General features: G+C 42.7%; 1 protein-coding gene across 1 annotated transcript in view; it reads right to left on the bottom strand.

Annotated features, from left to right (window-relative positions):
• Positions 1 to 7,646, bottom strand: part of LOC311115367 (myomesin-3-like) — a gene marked incomplete at its 5' end in the record, with an annotated part of 63,940 nt that extends 56,294 nt beyond the window's left edge. The window contains one exon of the mRNA XM_084157299.1: positions 7,540 to 7,646. Coding sequence (XP_084013425.1) covers positions 7,540 to 7,646 — 107 coding nt within the window. The remainder of the gene's footprint in view (positions 1 to 7,539) is intronic.
• Between the last annotated feature and the right edge of the window lie 10,566 nt (positions 7,647 to 18,212).

Genomic DNA, 18,212 nt, shown 5'->3' with positions numbered 1-18,212 from the left:
AAAGTGGTAGGGATGTTTTGTAAATCAAATGATACAAACCCCCCAAATATCAATTTTTAATTTCAGGTTGTAAGGCAACAAAATAGGAAAAATGCCAAGGGGGTGAATACTTTCGCAAGCTACTGTAACAACGGGAAGCATAGATATAGCGCACATAGAACAGATATAACACTTCTTAGACTTGCTTTCAATGAGAATAACATATCTATAAGTGAAATATCTATGTGAATTTGGTCGGGTCGCCCAAAAATGTACATATTGCAGCTTTAAGCATTTTTAGATAATTGATGTTAAAGGTTAAAAAAATGTTTTCAAGAAATGATACAATAGTTTAACAAGCCTTTTTGTAAGCTTTTAAATTATATCAAACTAAACCGTAGATGTCTCATATTGTGGTGGAGTATGCAAAACTTCGAGCACCTCTATCTCCCAAATGTTTTGGCATTTGTTGGCCAGTTTTGTTAAAATCAATTGCTGTCAAAAGGTGATTGAAATCAAATGGATTTACCCTATGAGGAGTGTGTGTGTGTGTGTGTGTGTGTGTATGTGTGTGTGTGTGTGTGAGAGAGCGAGAGAGAGAGAGAGAGAGAGAGAGAGAGAGAGAGAGAGAGAGAGCTATATTGGTGTTCAGTGTTTGGGTTGTCTGCGTAACAGGTTTGGTTATGTTTCCACTTGACACTGCAGAAATATGTATTCAATGTTTATATATTCCTATTGGTTGGTGTTAAACCATAAGGTGTTATACCATTAGTTACGCTTGCAGATAGGTCAGGTCACGTTCTGAAATTGTGCATTCTATTTACATATTAACAATGTGTATAAGTTCACTATGTACATGTCCTGATGTGTATATACTGTATATGTGTCTGGTACCTGTTAGATATTGGGGGCTTTTGTATGTTATTGTTATAAGAATGAGTTAGCTAGCATGCTCTAATTGTAATGGTCACATTAGATCCCTGCTAATTCACAGTTATTTCCATGCTAACAGACAAATCACAAATCTACAGGCTGCAAATCTAATGTGCTTCCTTGTGTTCATCGTCAGGTACTTACATTTATTGTATTTTGTAAATGTTTTTGTCATTGCTAAGATGTTTGAATACAAAATATCCAGTCTGATATTGACATGCAAGCATCGAATCACGAATCTACAGCCATCAACATACTGTTGTCCTGCATATCTAATGTGCTTCCTTATGTCTATCATCAGAATAAACACATATCAACTGGGACCGGTGGCAGGGTATTTATTTCTTCAAAAACACAACACAAGAGAGTTTCGAAGTACGATCACATCTGTTACATCTGTATGGTATAGTGTGTGTGTGTTTGTGTGTGTGTGTGTGTGTGTGTGTGTGTTTGTTTGTCTATTAGTGAGTCATCTGTCTGTACGTGTGTGCAGTACTTGTGTGCGGAGTGTGTGGGCAGTCTGTGAGTCAATGTTGGTTGGTTGGTGTGTGTTTATATGAGCATGGGTGAGCTCTGTGGTGAATCAGGGCTGTTCTGGGGATTGAAGGCTGACTTTGGCAAGGAGAGGCAGACAAGGTTGACTGCTCATCCGGAGGCAACTCAATAAAAGTAGCAATGTGTCTCTCTTTCTGGAGAGGGTCTCAATGATGTGTGTATGTGAATGTGTATGTCCGCATACAGTATATGAGTGTAATGCAATATCTATAGGCTACTTTATCCACATGGACTTGTGTGTGCAGCGTGTGTATTTGTCACGATCGTCGGATATAGAGGACCAAGGCGCAGCGTGGAAGGTGAACATACTTATTTATTAAATGATACACGAACAAAACAACAAATCGATACGTGACGTCCACAGGTGCAAAACACAAACCAACACGGAACAAGATCCCACAAACACTGTGGGAAAACCACCTGACTAAATATGGTTCCCAATCAGAGACAACCAGCAACAGCTGATACTCGTTGCCTCTGATTGAGAACCACTCTGGCCAACATAGATATACAAAAACTAAACTAGACACAACGAGCACAAAACATAAACTCTACACACCCTGGCTCAACTTAAAAGAGTCCCTAGAGCCAGGGCGTGACAGTACCCCCCCCCTAAAGGCGCGGACTGCGACCGCGCCTAAACATCACCGAACAGGGGAGGGCTGGGTGGGCATTCCTCCTCGGAGGCGGTTCCGGCTCCGGGCTTGACCACCACCCTCCACCAACCCCCCCGCAGTGCCCCTGGTCTGGTCCAGCCCCACTGGCTGGAGCTGGACTGGACTTCGGTGGAGCGGATTGCTCAGGCTCTGGTGTGGAGCAGCTGACCGGTACCTGACCAGGCACCGGTGAAACGGGCACGGGCTGGCGATGCGCACCACAGGTTTGGTGCGGGGAGCAGGAACAGGCCGGACCAGGCTGGCGACGCGCACCATTGGCTTGGTGCGGGGAGCAGGAACAGGCGGGGCCGGGCTGGCGACGCGCACCACTAGCTTGGTGCGGGGAGCAGGAACAGGCCGGACCGGGCTGGCGATGCGCACCACAGGTTTGGTGCGGGGAGCAGGAACGGGCCGGGCCGGGCTGGCGACGCGCACCATTGGCTTGGTGCGGGGAGCAGGAACAGGCCGGGCCGGGCTGGCGACGCGCACCATAGGCTTGGCACGATGGACAGGAACAGGCCGGACCGTACTGGGAACACACACCACTGGCCTTACACGGGGATCAGGAACGGGCCGGACCGGACTGGCAACACACTTCAGTACCTCTCGCCATGCCTCTACATTTTCCTTCCCTCTATACACCAATGGCTCCCGTAACCCGGTGGCCTTCTCTCCTCGTCCACCAACTCGCCCCTTATCAGCCTCCAGTGGCCCCGTCGTCCCTGCCATGTGCCCCCCCCTAAAAATGTATTGGGGGTGCCCCTCGCCTGTCCGACGACTGCCCGGTTGGCGCTGCTTCTCCTCTCCTGCCTGGGCACGCTGCTTGGTCCTGTATTGGTGGGATCTTCTGTCACGAACATCGGATATAGAGGACCAAGGCGCAGCGTGGAAGGTGAACATACTTATTTATTAAATGATACACGAACAAAACAACAAATCGATACGTGACGTCCACAGGCGCAAAACACAAACCAACACGGAACAAGATCCCACAAACACTGTGGGAAAACCACCTGACTAAATATGGTTCCCAATCAGAGACAACCAGCAACAGCTGATACTCATTGCCTCTGATTGAGAACCACTCTGGCCAACATAGATATACAAAAACTAAACTAGACACAACGAGCACAAAACATAAACTCTACACACCCTGGCTCAACTTAAAAGAGTCCCTAGAGCCAGGGCGTGACAGTATTACAGTTTTTTCCAACTGCTTACACACAAAATATTTTTATGTCACATGATTTTTGAAACCTCTCACTCAAAGTGCAAACCTACACACCAAATCTCCAAAACCATAAGCTATTTCTCAGACTTTGACTCAGTTGTCAATTGCATAAAACACTTTTTTCAAAACACTACACACAATTCTCTACCTAAAACACAAAAATCTAACAAGAAGTGACTTGCTTTCCTTTTCCAAACACAACCAATCAAAATGCTACACTTATTCACCAGGTCACACACACACTCCTCACATGTGCAAACACTAATTGCTTAACTGATCACTAACCAATCACTGCTTTACTGTAGTATAGGCCTATAAATTGGTCAAAGGTCAGATTACCTATTTTGAACAATGGATGCCAACAATGGACAGAGAGCAAGAGGAGTAGGAGGGAGAGGTAGGGGACAACAATGAGGACAAATTAAAGACGAAGAGTTGGAAGAGGAGTAGGAGGAAGAGGAAGAGGAGTAGGAAGAAGAAGAGGAAGAAGAGGAAGAGGAAGAGGAAGAGGAAGAAGAGGACGAGGGCAAAGAAGAGAAGGAAGGAGAGCCATCTCTGATGAGATTAGGGCAACACTTGTTGATCATGTGATCAACCACGGTTTGACCATGAGAGAGGCTGGACTGAGAGTCCAGCCCAACTTGAGTCGATTTACAGTGGCGTCCATAATTCGAACCTTCAGAAATAAGATCAGGTATGCAACTATCTAATGACTATTTTAGCATTACAGTAATGTACTGTAAAATACGTATGACTGCATAGTATTGCATAAACGTTTGTAACTCTAAGCCATCCATTTACTGCACTGCATTGAATGAATGAGGTTGGTTATCATGCTGTACTAAATTTTTTTGTACATTGTTTACAGTTCCTATGCTGAACACATACTGTGTTTGAATTCTGTACAGAGTGGAAAGGCAAAGACATCATGGAGGACGAGGACACTTGTTTACAGATTCAAACACAGTTTACAGAGACTGCAATTATATAAATATGGTTTTGGCCAACAATGCAATTAGGATTCGAGATATAAGAGAGCATATCTTGAATAATGACAGCATATTTAACAACATCAATGCTGTAAGCCTGTCGATCATACAACGCATCCTCCAACGGATGAAACAACTTTACAAGGAGCCATTTGAGAGAAACTCTGACAGAGTCAAGAATCTGCGACATTACTTTGTAGAGGTATGTATGCAACACTACTTCCAGTACTTCAGACATACCATATGTACTCATCTGTATATCATTTTGTCTGTTATAGAGAGTATTGGAGATGGATGCCCATGTAATTCGCCATGAATTTATTTATGTGGATGAGGTTGTTTTCAACCTCACCAAAACCAGTCGCCGCGGAAGAAATGTAATAGGATAGAGGGCAATTACCAATGTCCCTGGACAGCGTGGGGGTAATATAACTATGTGTGCTGCCATCACTCAAAACGGGGTCCTCCATCACAATGCCACACTGGGTCCGTACAACACCGGCCATATGCTCACTTTTCTGGATGCAATTTACACAATGCTTGTCCCTGATCCAGATCAGGAGCCTGCTAGATTTGTGGTTATATGGGACAATGTTAGTTTTCACCGGGCTGTTCTGGTCCAAAACTGGTTTGCTACCCATCCACAATTTGTAGTTTTGTACCTACCCCCATATTCACGTTTTCTAAATCCCATAGAGGAATTATTCTCAGCCTGACACTGGAAAGTGTATGATCGCCAACGCTATGCCCGCATGTCGCTTCTCCAGGCAATGGAGGACGCATGTTGGGACATAGAGGTTGCCTCTGTCCAAGGTTGGATACATTTACATTTTAGTCATTTAGCAGACACTCTTATCCAGAGCGACTTACAGTTAGTGCGTGCATACATTCTTTTATTTTTCATACTGGCCCCCCGTGGGAATTGAACCCACAACCTTGGCGTTGCAAACACCATGCTCTACCAACTGAGCTACATCCCTACCGGCCATTCCCTCCCCTACCCTGGACGACGCAGGGCCAATTATGCGCCGCCCCATGGGTCTCCCGGTCACGGCCGGCTACGACAGAGCCTGGATTCGAACCAGGATCTAATCTAGTGGCACAGCTAGCACTGTGATGCAGTGCCTTAGACCACTGCGCCACTCGGGATACGCCATGCTAGGAGATACTTCCCTCGATATTTGGCAAGAGAAAACGTGTCTTGTGATGTGGACGAAGTATTGTGGCCAGACTAGGCCCGGAGAAGAGATGAAGCGTAGCTTAGTACTGGTGACTGCCCCCCCCCCCCCCCACCAATTCCTGGACTGCCCCCCTGGGACCCCACACACACAATTGTGTTCTTTACTGTATTCTAAAGAATATACTTTTGGTTTACATATGTTTATGGTTTTGTTGTATGCTACTGTATACAACAGCAATGTTTGGCCTAATAAATATTTTCTGTTTCTACATTGCATTGGTGTTTACAGTGTACTTGTTAGCCCTCTCAGCAGATTACTTTCACTGTAGAACATTGTATTGAAATGTAGATATAAGCCTATGAAAGACCAAAGAGCTTTAGATTTAGAACAACAGTGTTTACATGGTATATCCCAAAATGTACTATTATGAAAGAAGTGTTTGCCATTTGATGCAAATGCTTCATTCTGACATGTGTTTATGGCATTTTGAATGCAGTGTTACATTTTGAAGGAGATGTGAGGCATTTTGCATTTTGTGTGTGCAGTTTCGGGAATTGTGTGTAGAGTAAAAAAAAAAAGGAGACATCATTTTGAAAACGTGTGTAAGCAGTTGGAAAAAACAGTAACGTAAGTGTAACTCTAATTTTGCCCTTCAACACACACACACACACACACACTGCTCCTGGACACACACTGCGTCACGGCTCTGGTGTCGCAATGAGCTCAGAATAACTGCCACCCACTCCATGTCCTTGTTTAAAAAGCCCTAATGTCATCCCACAACCCACAACAAACAAGGACTCCATTACATACAGGGCACTTTTCATCTGACTAGCTATGCACATATCCGGTAACATACTGTAATATTTGGATGGTCAACATTGACTGTACTTTACTCCCATGCAAGCAGTTTTCAAGTGGATGAATATATTACAGGACATAGTGTGCTAAGGAAACAGGGTTTTTAGAATTCTATTTGCATCCACTAAAACCAGGAATGGATGAACGTGATCAAAACATAATACTTGGATGGTCAACATCTACTTTTCTCCAATGCAGGACGGTTTCCATAAAGTAAGTGTATGATACAGTACATGACCAAAAGTATGTGGACACCTGCTCGTCCAACATCTCATTCCAAAATCATGGGCATTAATATGGAGTTGGTCCCCCCTTTGCTGCTATAACAGCCTCCACTCTTCTGGGAAGGCTTTCCACTAGATGTTGGAACATTGCTGCGGGGACTTGCTTCCATTCAGCCACAAGAGCATTAGAGAGATTGGGCACTGATGTTGGGCGATTAGGCCTGGCTCACAGTCGGCGTTCCAATTCATTCCAAAGGTGTTCGATGGGATTGAGGTCAGGGCTCTGTGCAGGCCAGTCAAGTTCTTCCACACCGATCTCGACAAACCATTTCTGTATGGACCCTACTTTGTGCACGGGGGCATTGTCATACTGAAATAGGAAAGGGCCTTCCCCTTCCATTCTGTGAGCTTGTGTGGCCTACCACTTCACGGCTGAGACGTTGTTGCTCCCTTCACAATAACAGCACTTACAGTTGACCGGGCAGCTCTAGCAGGGCAGAAATTTGACAAACTGACTTGTTGGAAAGGTGGCATCCTATGACGGTGCCACGTTGAAAGTCACTGAGCTCTTCAGTAAGGCCATTCTACTGCCAATGTTTGTCTATGGAGATTGCATGGCAGTGTGCTCGATTATATACACCTGTCAGCAACGGGTGTGGCTGAAATAGCCAAATCTACTAATTTGAAGGGGTGTCCACATACTTTAGTATATATAGTGTATATACAGAACACCATATGTAACTTGATATCTTCTGGAAATTCTTTATTCTATCAAATTTTTTATAACAAGCATTGGATGAACATGATCTATGTTATGATGAGGCAAGGTCAGTGTGTGTGTGTGTGTGTGTGTGTGTACGTGTGAACATTGGATGAACATGATCTATGGTATGTTGACGAAGCAGGGTGCGTGTGCCAGGATGCCTTTACCTGGAGGTGAAGGTCTTCTTCTTGATCTGCGAGGCCAGCGCCATGCTGTGAGACATCTGGTGGGACTGCTCCTCCTGGACCCGTGTCGTCAGCATCTTGGTTGCCATGGTGAACCCCTGACCAACACCTGTGGAGGAAGGAGGTAGGAGAGATGAGGGAGGGATGAAGGGAGTAGGATGGAGGATCTGTCATTGCACAGTAGGACCACTCTGAGGGTTGACCTGATGGAGACTCGGAAAGGAATGCTACAAAGATCTCTTTTCACTTTTATTGTGAGGAATATGTCAATTTAAGACCATAGTAATTGTGCTCATGGTGGATCTCAAATAGCCAGGTGTCAATGGAAATGCATCCAAAATATGTAATATCATAGTAGGCAGAGCTACAAGCGTTCCAGTGAGCAACTGAAAGACTTCTCATTTCCTCATTTCATAGTAGCACAACAACAACACAATCCAATGAGTTGTTTATGTTTGAAGTAAAGACAGGTGTTGCTGGCATGGAGAAAGGTGTGCTTCAGGCCTCTGTTAAATAAACTGTCCCTTTGTGGACCATTGAGCGAATTATTATTAATTAGTTCAGGTCTGCCACCATGCTGCTGCCTGCCACCCTAGCAGTCATTAATCTATCTCTGCTCTGGGGAGGCCGACACTGCAGCTCGCCCAACCAACAGAACCAGGCCAGAGCCTGAGTGATAAGTTCATTTACCCACTCCCACAAGCAACCATCACCCGTGTTAGCGTGTTAGCATTATAAACACCCTAATTTGTTTTTCCTTCTGGTCTGTTCGAATTACATTGGATGGCCTGGGCTAACTCTCCCGTGGAGAGAGTGGAGAGCAATGTTCTTTCTGCTCACAGTGCAGTTTCCCCTATGTCTTGAAGTAGACTGCACAGTCCAATTCTCTGATGAGAAAAGACAATAAAGCAACATGGGGATGAATTATTTGTTATTTGGTAGATCATGGATTGTCTGAACACCACATGAGAGCTTTACCTGATCGTAGTCTTTTGACACTCAACCAACTTGAGGAACCAGCAAAGAAAGACTTATCTCATGCAGACAAAAGGAAATATCCTAGAGTATGCAAAGCTCAGCAGTATAGTAACATGCATTATTTGCATATGGAGGCCAGATGAGGCTACTTCATGGAGGAAGAGGAGGACGTTCTACCACATGAATTTGAGGAAAAATTAAGAAATAATACAAACACTGAAACATAGTTTAAAAAAATCGGAAACACATATGCCATCCCATTGGCCAGTGGTGGAAAAAGTACCCAATTGTCATACTTGAGTAAAAGTAAAGATACCTTAATAGAAAATGACTCAAGTAAAAGTGAAAGTCATCCAGTAAAATACTATTTGAGTAAAAGTCTAAAAGGATTTGGTTTTAAATATACTTAAGTATCAAAAGTAAATGTAATTGCTAAAATATACTTAAGTATCAAAAGTAAAAGTATAAGTACAAATCATTTCAAATTCCTTATATTAAGCAAACCAGACCGCACCATATTCTTGTTTTGTTTAATTTACGGATAGCCAGGGGCACGCTCCAACACTCAGACATAATTACAAATGAAGCATGTGTGTTTAGTGAGTCTGCCAGATCAGAGACAGTAGGGATGACCAGGGATGTTCTCTTGATAAGTGCGTGAATTGGACCATTTTCCTGTCCTGCTAAGCATTCAAAATGTAACGAGTACTTTTGGTGTCAGAGAAAATGTATGGAGTAAAAAAGTACATTATTTTCTTTAGGAATGTAGTGAAGTAAAAGTAAAAGTTGTCCAAAATAGAAATAGTAAAGTAAAGTACAGATACCCCCAAAAACTACTTAAGTAGTACTTTAAAGTATTTTTACTAAAGTACTTTACACCAATGCCTTTGGCTATACAAGGGTCCATCATTCTCCTTTACTTATTAAGTCACCAGATGCTAATTGCCATTGGGTTACTTTCCCGGTATTGGCTTTCACTGTATATTCATGTGACGTTTATGACCCTTGTAAAGTATCCATAACACGTCCTTGTGGATGAGACTACGTTGGAAAGAAAACAGGAAGTGATTACATCATGACATCACGGTGTACCGCAAGGGTGAATTAAAAAGCCACTTACGTTTGTCTTTGAAGAAAGGGTTATACTCCACAGGCCTTCAAGATGAGCATGAAGGACACACGTCTCTCTCTCTCTCTCTCTCTCTCTCTCTCTCTCTCTCTCTCTCTCTCTTCTCTCTCTCTCTCTCTCTCTCTCTCTCTCTCTCTCTCTCTCTCCTCTCTCTCTCTCTCTCTCTCTCTCTCTCTCTCTCTCTCTCTCTCTCTCTCTCTCTCTCTCTCTCTCTCTCTCTATGTCCCCTGTCACCTTTCACTGTCTGTCCCTCTCAATTGCTGTCTCACGTTCTCTCCCTTGCTCCTTGCTCTGCCTCTCCCTGTATGAGCAGTGAAGGTGAACCTGGCCCTGGCCACAAAGTGTCCTTCACGAAGAGAATGTGGCCCAACACAATGCACTCAAGGTGTTAAATATAGACTACTAACACGTCCCCTTCGGTGCCCCCACCACCAACCCCCAACCCCCAACCCCCACCCCACACCCACACCGATCAATGCCATCCAGCCAGATAGACTTACAGTCAGCACAGAACTGCGGCCAAGGATGCCACAGTAGCAACAATAGAACAACACAATAGGATTGAGGATTGAGTGGACTGTACTGTATGATCTGGGCAGCTGAAAGCAACAGCTGGAATGGCCACAGTGGAAATTGTGCCTAGGGTATTCCACCAACTGTCTGATCAGTAACTGTCATGTTGGGATGAGTGTGAATATATGGTTGACTTTTTATAGTGAATGTGTCTATATAACCAGATTATCCTACATGTATTGTTAGTTGAACATCACAGGGTAGGGGCTAGTCCATTCTCTTTGTTCCTTTTCATCTGGCCCCATAATGGCCTTGTCTCATAATTGAGACCAAGAGGAGATGGGTAAAGAAAGAGCCTAGATAAAACAGTCTGGGTCTCTCCTTTTGAAAGACTGGCCTTGAACACCCTCCCAAAGAACAAGGGTTATAGGGTTATTCATGATTAAGGGCGCACCTGAGATCCAGCCATCCCAGTCCTCCTTTCAAACCTCTCCCTTTATCTCTCAGACTACTTTTCTGTCAATTTCTTTCTCTATCAACCCCCCTTTTCTGCCTGTATCTCCTCCCCTCTCCACTCACTGTCTCAACTTTGTCCCTCCCCTAATCCAAGTTTCTCTCTTTCTTCCCCTCCTCCCTCACTCCCCCTCTCTTCTCTGTCTCCTTTTACAGTGATCTCTGATTTGTCCCTGGAGCTTGTCCACTGTTCTGTCTATTAAACATGGAGCTCAGACTGGCTGAGACAGAGAGAGAGAGAGAGAGAGAGAGAGAGAGAGAGAGAGAGAGAGAGAGAGAGAGAGAGAGAGAGAGAGAGAGAGAGAGCGAGAGCGAGAGCGAGAGAGAGAGAGAGAGAGAGAGAGAGAGAGAGAGAGAGAGAGAGAGAGAGAGAGAGAGAGAGAGAGAAGAGAGAGAGAGAGAGAGAGAGAGAGAGAGAGAGAGAGAGAGAGAGAGAGAGAGAGAGAGAGAGAGAACTGTACCATTAACAACACCCATACTAGCAAACATATTTAATTTCAAACTTCACATTTCTCTAGTATAGGCTACTGAAATAATGAACAGATCAGCAAAATTGCCTGCGATAAGTGATTGGTATGGTCGGTGTCGATCATTTTTGGTTTATCGTCCAGCTCTAGTGTGTGGTGTGTCTGTGCGCGCATGTATGCATGTGTGTGCGTTTGTGCGTGCACAAGCATGTATGCGTGTGTGTGTTCAGATGGTTCATTGCTGAGTGATAAGGTTTAAAAAGACACTAAGAGGCTTCATCCAAGGCCATCTCTTGTGTGTCAGGTTGGGGGGTTATTTATAAGCATTTACTGTCCACACCTGCCTCTGGCATATCAGTAAACAATGCAAGCTGGACTTGCCAGCCCCCTCTTCTCATCATATACCACCAGTGACAGTCTGACTAAGAATAACTGGACTGCCACTGCCAGAACAAAGCAGCTGAAGAGACCAGCTTTATTAGTTCCTGTTGTAATGGAGGATTTGGTTCTTCCCTTACCATTCAAACCAGTGATCAGTCAGTCAGTAATGTCATAAACACACCACTGTAGTAACATACAAGTGATATGCCAATTTAGGTGACACATAACTAATATGTCAGCTTAGGTGACATACTGTATAGCTACAATGGTTAAATGCCACTATTTTGACATTCTAATGAGACCATGTTGATAAATTAGTTAGTGGTCCTACAACTCCCTCTTTTACAACTCTCTCCAATATGGCACCCATCCACTGTCAAGATGGCACTCAACATCCTCCTCTTCCTCAAGTAAACTGCTCCAGCTGTATTCCAAATAAACGTTGCTTTCATCTTTCAGACACTTGCAAAAGCAACAGAAATAGACCTTAATAGATGCAAAAGTACTCTGAGAAGATCCATCATTTCCGGCCAGCCATGGCAGCTGTTTACATTAATTTTCTAATCAAAAACCCATTAAGACCTCATTAAAATGCAAGGGGGTGATGGGAGGAAGTGTCATTTGGAGGATGTGAGTTCGCAGGGACAAAGTGTGGGCCTCAGATGGGGGGAAGCAGGAAGAGGCTGCTCAGTGTAAGACAATTAGATCAATTACTGTTCACTCTGGGTAAAAATATATCCTGGGTGCTGCAAAACCTTCCCTACTTCATGCGTGGTGCATAGTATTGTAGTACATGTGAAACATTCTTGTTAGGGCTAATAAGAACTAGAAACACAGGCTTTGCAAGGTCAGCACACTGTGCATGCCTGCCTATAGACCTGTTTCCCAGCTACGTCATGAAAAGTTGCAAGCGCAGTTCCGAATCAGAAAGTGGTTTGTTTACATGGAAGTCAATACGATCACGTCCAAATTCAGATGCAGCTCATGGAAGTTAGCAAACACGTAATCAGTTGGTTATCATCTACATTACAACATCGCAGATGTCTTTTGAGGATTGATTACCTAGCAAGCTAGCAAGCCAACGAGGCAAGGTACAATATCACAAATTGAGCTAGATAAAGCCAGAAGAATAATATACATGTTGAGCATATCTATAGACATCAGTCTTGTGTGTTTTCATGGTCATGACTCACTCACTGCTAAGTTTGTCAAGATCCCGACATCAGTGTATAGCTATCTGCTACAGGGCTTTTTTTTTGCGAGCATGCACGTACATTACTCGAACATGTATTTTGCTTGTAAACAAAACATTGCTCTATATCTACAACCTAATTAACTTACCAACCATAGGCTACCAGAGATGAGGCTTCACATCCTGTGTGTTTGTTTTTGTAGTTGTTGAAAGACATCAAATTGCCATTCAAAATAACACTGTCATAAGCATTCCTAATTAGCATTAGCATTATATTTTCATGGGCAAAGTTTAATGGCGTCTTGCCATCATATCAGGCAACTGTGTGAGAAACAGAGTTAAAGGATCCAGCTTGCTCCTCAATCAAACTTTCAGATCAGATCAAAACTTCATTAGCAACAAGCCAAGCATATATTTAAATTGAGCAAGCTAAATTGGTCCACCTTATCTGAGCAGAACCTAATGTGAGGAACTAGAAAAAAAGATAGCCACTGCCAAGAAAGAGAGAATATTGGGGTGATAGTGAGTTGTAAAAGATACCAAAATTGACCCGTTCCCCTTGTTTAGTCCCATCAAAGTCTTCAAACATTAGTTGACAAGATTTTCATTGCTTCAAAGGAAATTGAGTTTTTCCCCCGTCAAGCTGTATCTTTTTCAGAGGCTGCCTTTTGCCTCAGATCAGAGAATACGGTAAGTGAGCCCATCAAAATGCCCACTCTCAAAAATAGAAATGTGGAAGGAAAGGTTTAGAGTTCAACTCCCAAAGGAACTATTAAGTACTCTTCACATAATATGAAAGATGATAAGTTATGAAACGCCAAAGAGAAAAAAAGTATAAGGAACTGTATTTCTCTTAGATAACCTCTTTCTTTTCCATCAATCGTCTCCTGGTTGCACCTTTTGAAAAATACAACGCTGGCCTTTCCAGCTGGCTGTTTTGTTTGTGAGGAGAGGTTGATATAAATATTATCCTGTGCTTGGGTCAGTACGAGCTAACATCAGGTTATTAATACCTGAAAATTCTTTCTAGGTGAGTAAAACTCTCACCGCATCAATATATTCATTGATCGAGGGCAGGCGGTAACACTTTTCAATTCAGTTTGAAATGCAATTTGCACTTTATTCAAAGAGCTCTATTGGGATCCGCTCAGAAAGTTCTTGGAGAATCGGAAACTACTGTATGTTAGAAGAGACCAGAGGGTCAACACTGCAATTTTCTCTCTTTTCTTCTTGGATATGGAGAGAAGGGGGCAGGAGAGCATGTGTTGAGGGACTGTCTGACAGATACAGTGGAGTTTCTGTCAGAGTGTTGTTGCAAGTGAACACAGTTTCAATTGTCTGGACATCTGTCCAAAGGAAACAGTCAAAGTAAAAATAAAAGTCTGCAATACCCGCCAAGGGGCTGGGCAGTGTCCTCTATCCTTACTCCCCCGCTCACATTGTCAGGATGGTTACAGTCTCTTTCACTACCACTATTTATTTTTCCTGAACCTCTCTGTTGTATGTCCTGTTTGTCTGATTCATTATCACGAAGCTCCCTCAAGGGACTGTTATTTATAATGAGGGATACCTGGAGAAAACTGGACCTCTCTGAAATGGATGGTCCTCCCTTCAGTTAAATATATTTTTACCCGATTCTCCCTGAACACTTAAAATAAAGTGACCCTCCCCTGTACCCAAAATAATAATAAAAACATAAATTGGATAGCAGAGAGCATGCCTACCATTTACCCTTACTCCTAGGACAGACCAGAACCTTAGATAGGCCTATGCAGTTTTAGACACTGCTCTTCATTTTGTAAGAATTACATGGCAAAATAGCCAGAAGGTTGTGGATTTGCAGACCACCGCGGACAAGGGTAGGGGTGAAAAGATCTTCATTATAATAAAAGCACTGCATGAATCTATCATCTTATTTGCGGTCCGAGAAAAAATAGCCTTTTATAAATGCATTTCATGTAATTCTATGTCATTTTACATGACTGGAGACAAGCAGAATCTGTTATAGTATCACAACAAAGCATGACAACGAATGAGTGGGTGCTGCAGCACTGGAGACATTCTGATTTGTATAAAGGCTATTGTTAAAAAATAGGATAGTCTAAGTTTGGAACAGTGCTAAAGTAGTCTATCAACTGTAAAAATGTAGCGCAACAGAACCAGTTACAACTGAAGTATCTGATCATCAATGAATTTAAGAAAAAGCCATTTGTTTTTTAACACAGCAGCCACATACAGTGGGGAAAAAAAGTATTTAGTCAGCCACCAATTGTGCAAGTTCTCCCACTTATAAAGATGAGAGAGGCCTGTAATGTTCATCATAGGTACACGTCAACTATGACAGACAAATTGAGAAAAAAAATCCTGAAAATCACATTGTAGGATTTTTAATGAATTTATTTGCAAATTATGGTGGAAAATAAGTATTTGGTCACCTACAAACAAGCAAGATTTCTGGCTCTCACAGACCTGTAACTTCTTCTTTAAGAGACTCCTCTGTCCTCCACTCGTTACCTGTATTAATGGCACCTGTTTGAACTTGTTATCAGTATAAAAGACACCTGTCCACAACCTCAAACAGTCACACTCCAAACTCCACTATGGCCAAGACCAAAGAGCTGTCAAAGGACACCAGAAACAAAATTGTAGACCTGCACCAGGCTGGGAAGACTGAATCTGCAATAGGTAAGCAGCTTGGTTTGAAGAAATCAACTGTGGGAGCAATTATTAGGAAATGGAAGACATACAAGACCACTGATAATCTCCCTCGATCTGGGGCTCCACGCAAGATCTCACCCCGTGGGGTCAAAATGATCACAGGAACGGTGAGCAAAAATCCCAGAACCACACGGGGGGACCTAGTGAATGACCTGCAGAGAGCTGGGACCAAAGTAACAAAGCCTACCATCAGTAACACATTACGCCGCCAGGGACTCAAATCCTGCAGTGCCAGACGTGTCCCCCTGCTTAAGCCAGTACATGTCCAGCCCGTCTGAAGTTTGCTAGAGTGCATTTGGATGATCCAGAAGAGGATTGGGAGAATGTCATATGGTCAGATGAAACCAAAATAGAACTTTTTGGTAAAAACTCAACTCGTCGTGTTTGGAGGACAAAGAATGCTGAGTTGCATCCAAAGAACACCATACCTACTATGAAGCATGGGGGTGGAAACATCATGCTTTGGGGCTGTTTTTCTGCAAAGGGACCAGGACGACTGATCCGTGTAAAGGAAAGAATGAATGGGGCCATGTATTGTGAGATTTTGAGTGAAAACCTCCTTCCATCAGCAAGGGCATTGAAGATGAAACGTGGCTGGGTCTTTCAGCATGACAATTATCCCAAACACACCGCCCGGGCAACGAAGGAGTGGCTTCGTAAGAAGCATTTCAAGGTCCTGGAGTGGCCTAGCCAGTCTCCAGATCTCAACCCCATAGAAAATCTTTGGAGGGAGTTGAAAGTCTGTGTTGCCCAGCGACAGCCCCAAAACATCACTGCATAGAGGAGATCTGCATGGAGGAATGGGCCAAAATACCAGCAACAGTGTGTGAAAACCTTGTGAAGACTTACAGAAAACGTTTGACCTGTGTCATTGCCAACAAAGGGTATATAACAAAGTATTGAGAAACTTTTTTATTATTTATTGACCAAATACTTATTTTCCACCATAATTTGCAAATAAATTCATTAAAAATCCTACAATGTGATTTTCTGGATTTTTTTTTCATTTTGTCTGTCATAGTTGACGTGTACCTATGATGAAAATTACAGGCCTCTCTCATCTTTTTAAGTGGGAGAACTTGCACAATTGGTGGCTGACTAAATACTTTTTTCCCCACTGTATCATCAGATAGGCCTATATGCACTTTTAATTTGGGAAACTTTTTTTCTATTTTATTCCATGATATTGTTGTTACAAAATAGATGTGTGTTGACTGTCATTAGGGCTTGGGAATATAAACGCATCTGCTAGGATAAATTAGCGTGCATAGCTCACCGCATTATCCTCAAACCAAAGACTGGCCAAACTCGTGTTTCTAAAAGTTAATTCAAAGTTAATGTATGGCCTAATAAGACATTTTTCATTTAATTATTATTTAACTCTAAGTATTTTTGTATTTTTTCTTTCATTTTATAGAGCCTAAATGCTACATTTCTAGGCATGTTGTTGAAGTGCTGTTCTTGATGTGTTGTTGAAGTGCTGTTGTTGATGTGTTGTTGTTGATGTGTTGTTGAAGTGCTGTTGTTGATGTGTTGTTGAAATGCTGAACACTCCTGCCAGGCTCTAGTGTGTCACAAATGCTTCACAATATATTTCTTAAATGACAGCCTATAGCCTTGAAGTAATAATAATATAGCCTAAATAATACATGTTTGTTCCTTCTTAGGCTACCTGGCTTGCTCCTGACAGATTTAGAGTTAGTATGTTATTTAATACCCTATTGAAATGTTGAACATCAATTGATTGACAGAATCACACATTACTTTCCAAGCAAAGTATATTTTTTGTCTAGTCGGCTATAGAAGGTTGTAGCGCAGCCTCTGAATGTCATAGCAATAAACCAAAGATATCACATATGCATCACGTCTTTCCCTTCATTTTACAGGTTGTTTCTAGCATAAAGCATTGCAGACTAAAGCGTCTTTATATATCGCTTTATATAATCAGGTCCATCATTTCTTTTTAATCTTAAATTAACAAGGGGTAGGCCTATGCTTTTAGCCATTTTCTTTAACATGTAATACTAAGCTAACATATGGAATTGTTTTAGGATGGTCATACCATGTATCTATTGAATTTGGCCTTTACTACTATACCTCATAGAAACACATTGAATAACACATTCATCAATGGCAAAACAGTCAGTTGAAAAATATATCATAAGGAAAAAGGTTTTGAAGTGTATATCCTATATCTAGGAGATATTAGAAAGCTCTGGAAATATTTTTGTGTTTTGGACACATATTTAACCCCTTTTTTTGTTGGCACAAAACTACCTCCATACTTCAATACAATTTTTCAACCAGTACCGGGTTACCTTCAGACGCGTCCCTTGACACTTGTGGGGGTCGTAGAGCAAAACGGGGAACACCATCATGCTCCTGAGTCTCATATTTCCATAGAGTGGTCATATTAGTTAGTAGGCCAAACCGTTCGGACGCTACAGATGTTTTCGTGAGAAGACCGATTTTCGGGAAGTCTCCTGGTCTGTAGCTCTTCCACTTTCCACCAAAGATGCGGAAGGCCAACATAGGCGGATGTGGTGGATTGAGACGCAGCCCATGCAAAAAAACAGATATCTCTAGCTTAAACTGATGCATTTTGATGGGGATTTTTAAATGTGTTAAATAGATTGACGCACGGGTCAATAGACTCTTAATAAACACACCAAGCCCTTCACTGACACCAATGGAATTGGTTGACAAACTCTATGGATAGTAGACCATAATTTTGTCTGTCAAACAGGTAGGGCTACCTCGTATG

Source organism: Coregonus lavaretus (genome assembly GCF_964263955.1).
Source record: "Coregonus lavaretus genome assembly, chromosome: 3".
Lineage (NCBI taxonomy): Eukaryota > Metazoa > Chordata > Actinopteri > Salmoniformes > Salmonidae > Coregonus > Coregonus lavaretus.
Note: the sequence above shows the minus strand (reverse complement) of the source record. Positions and strands in the feature narration are given on the sequence as shown.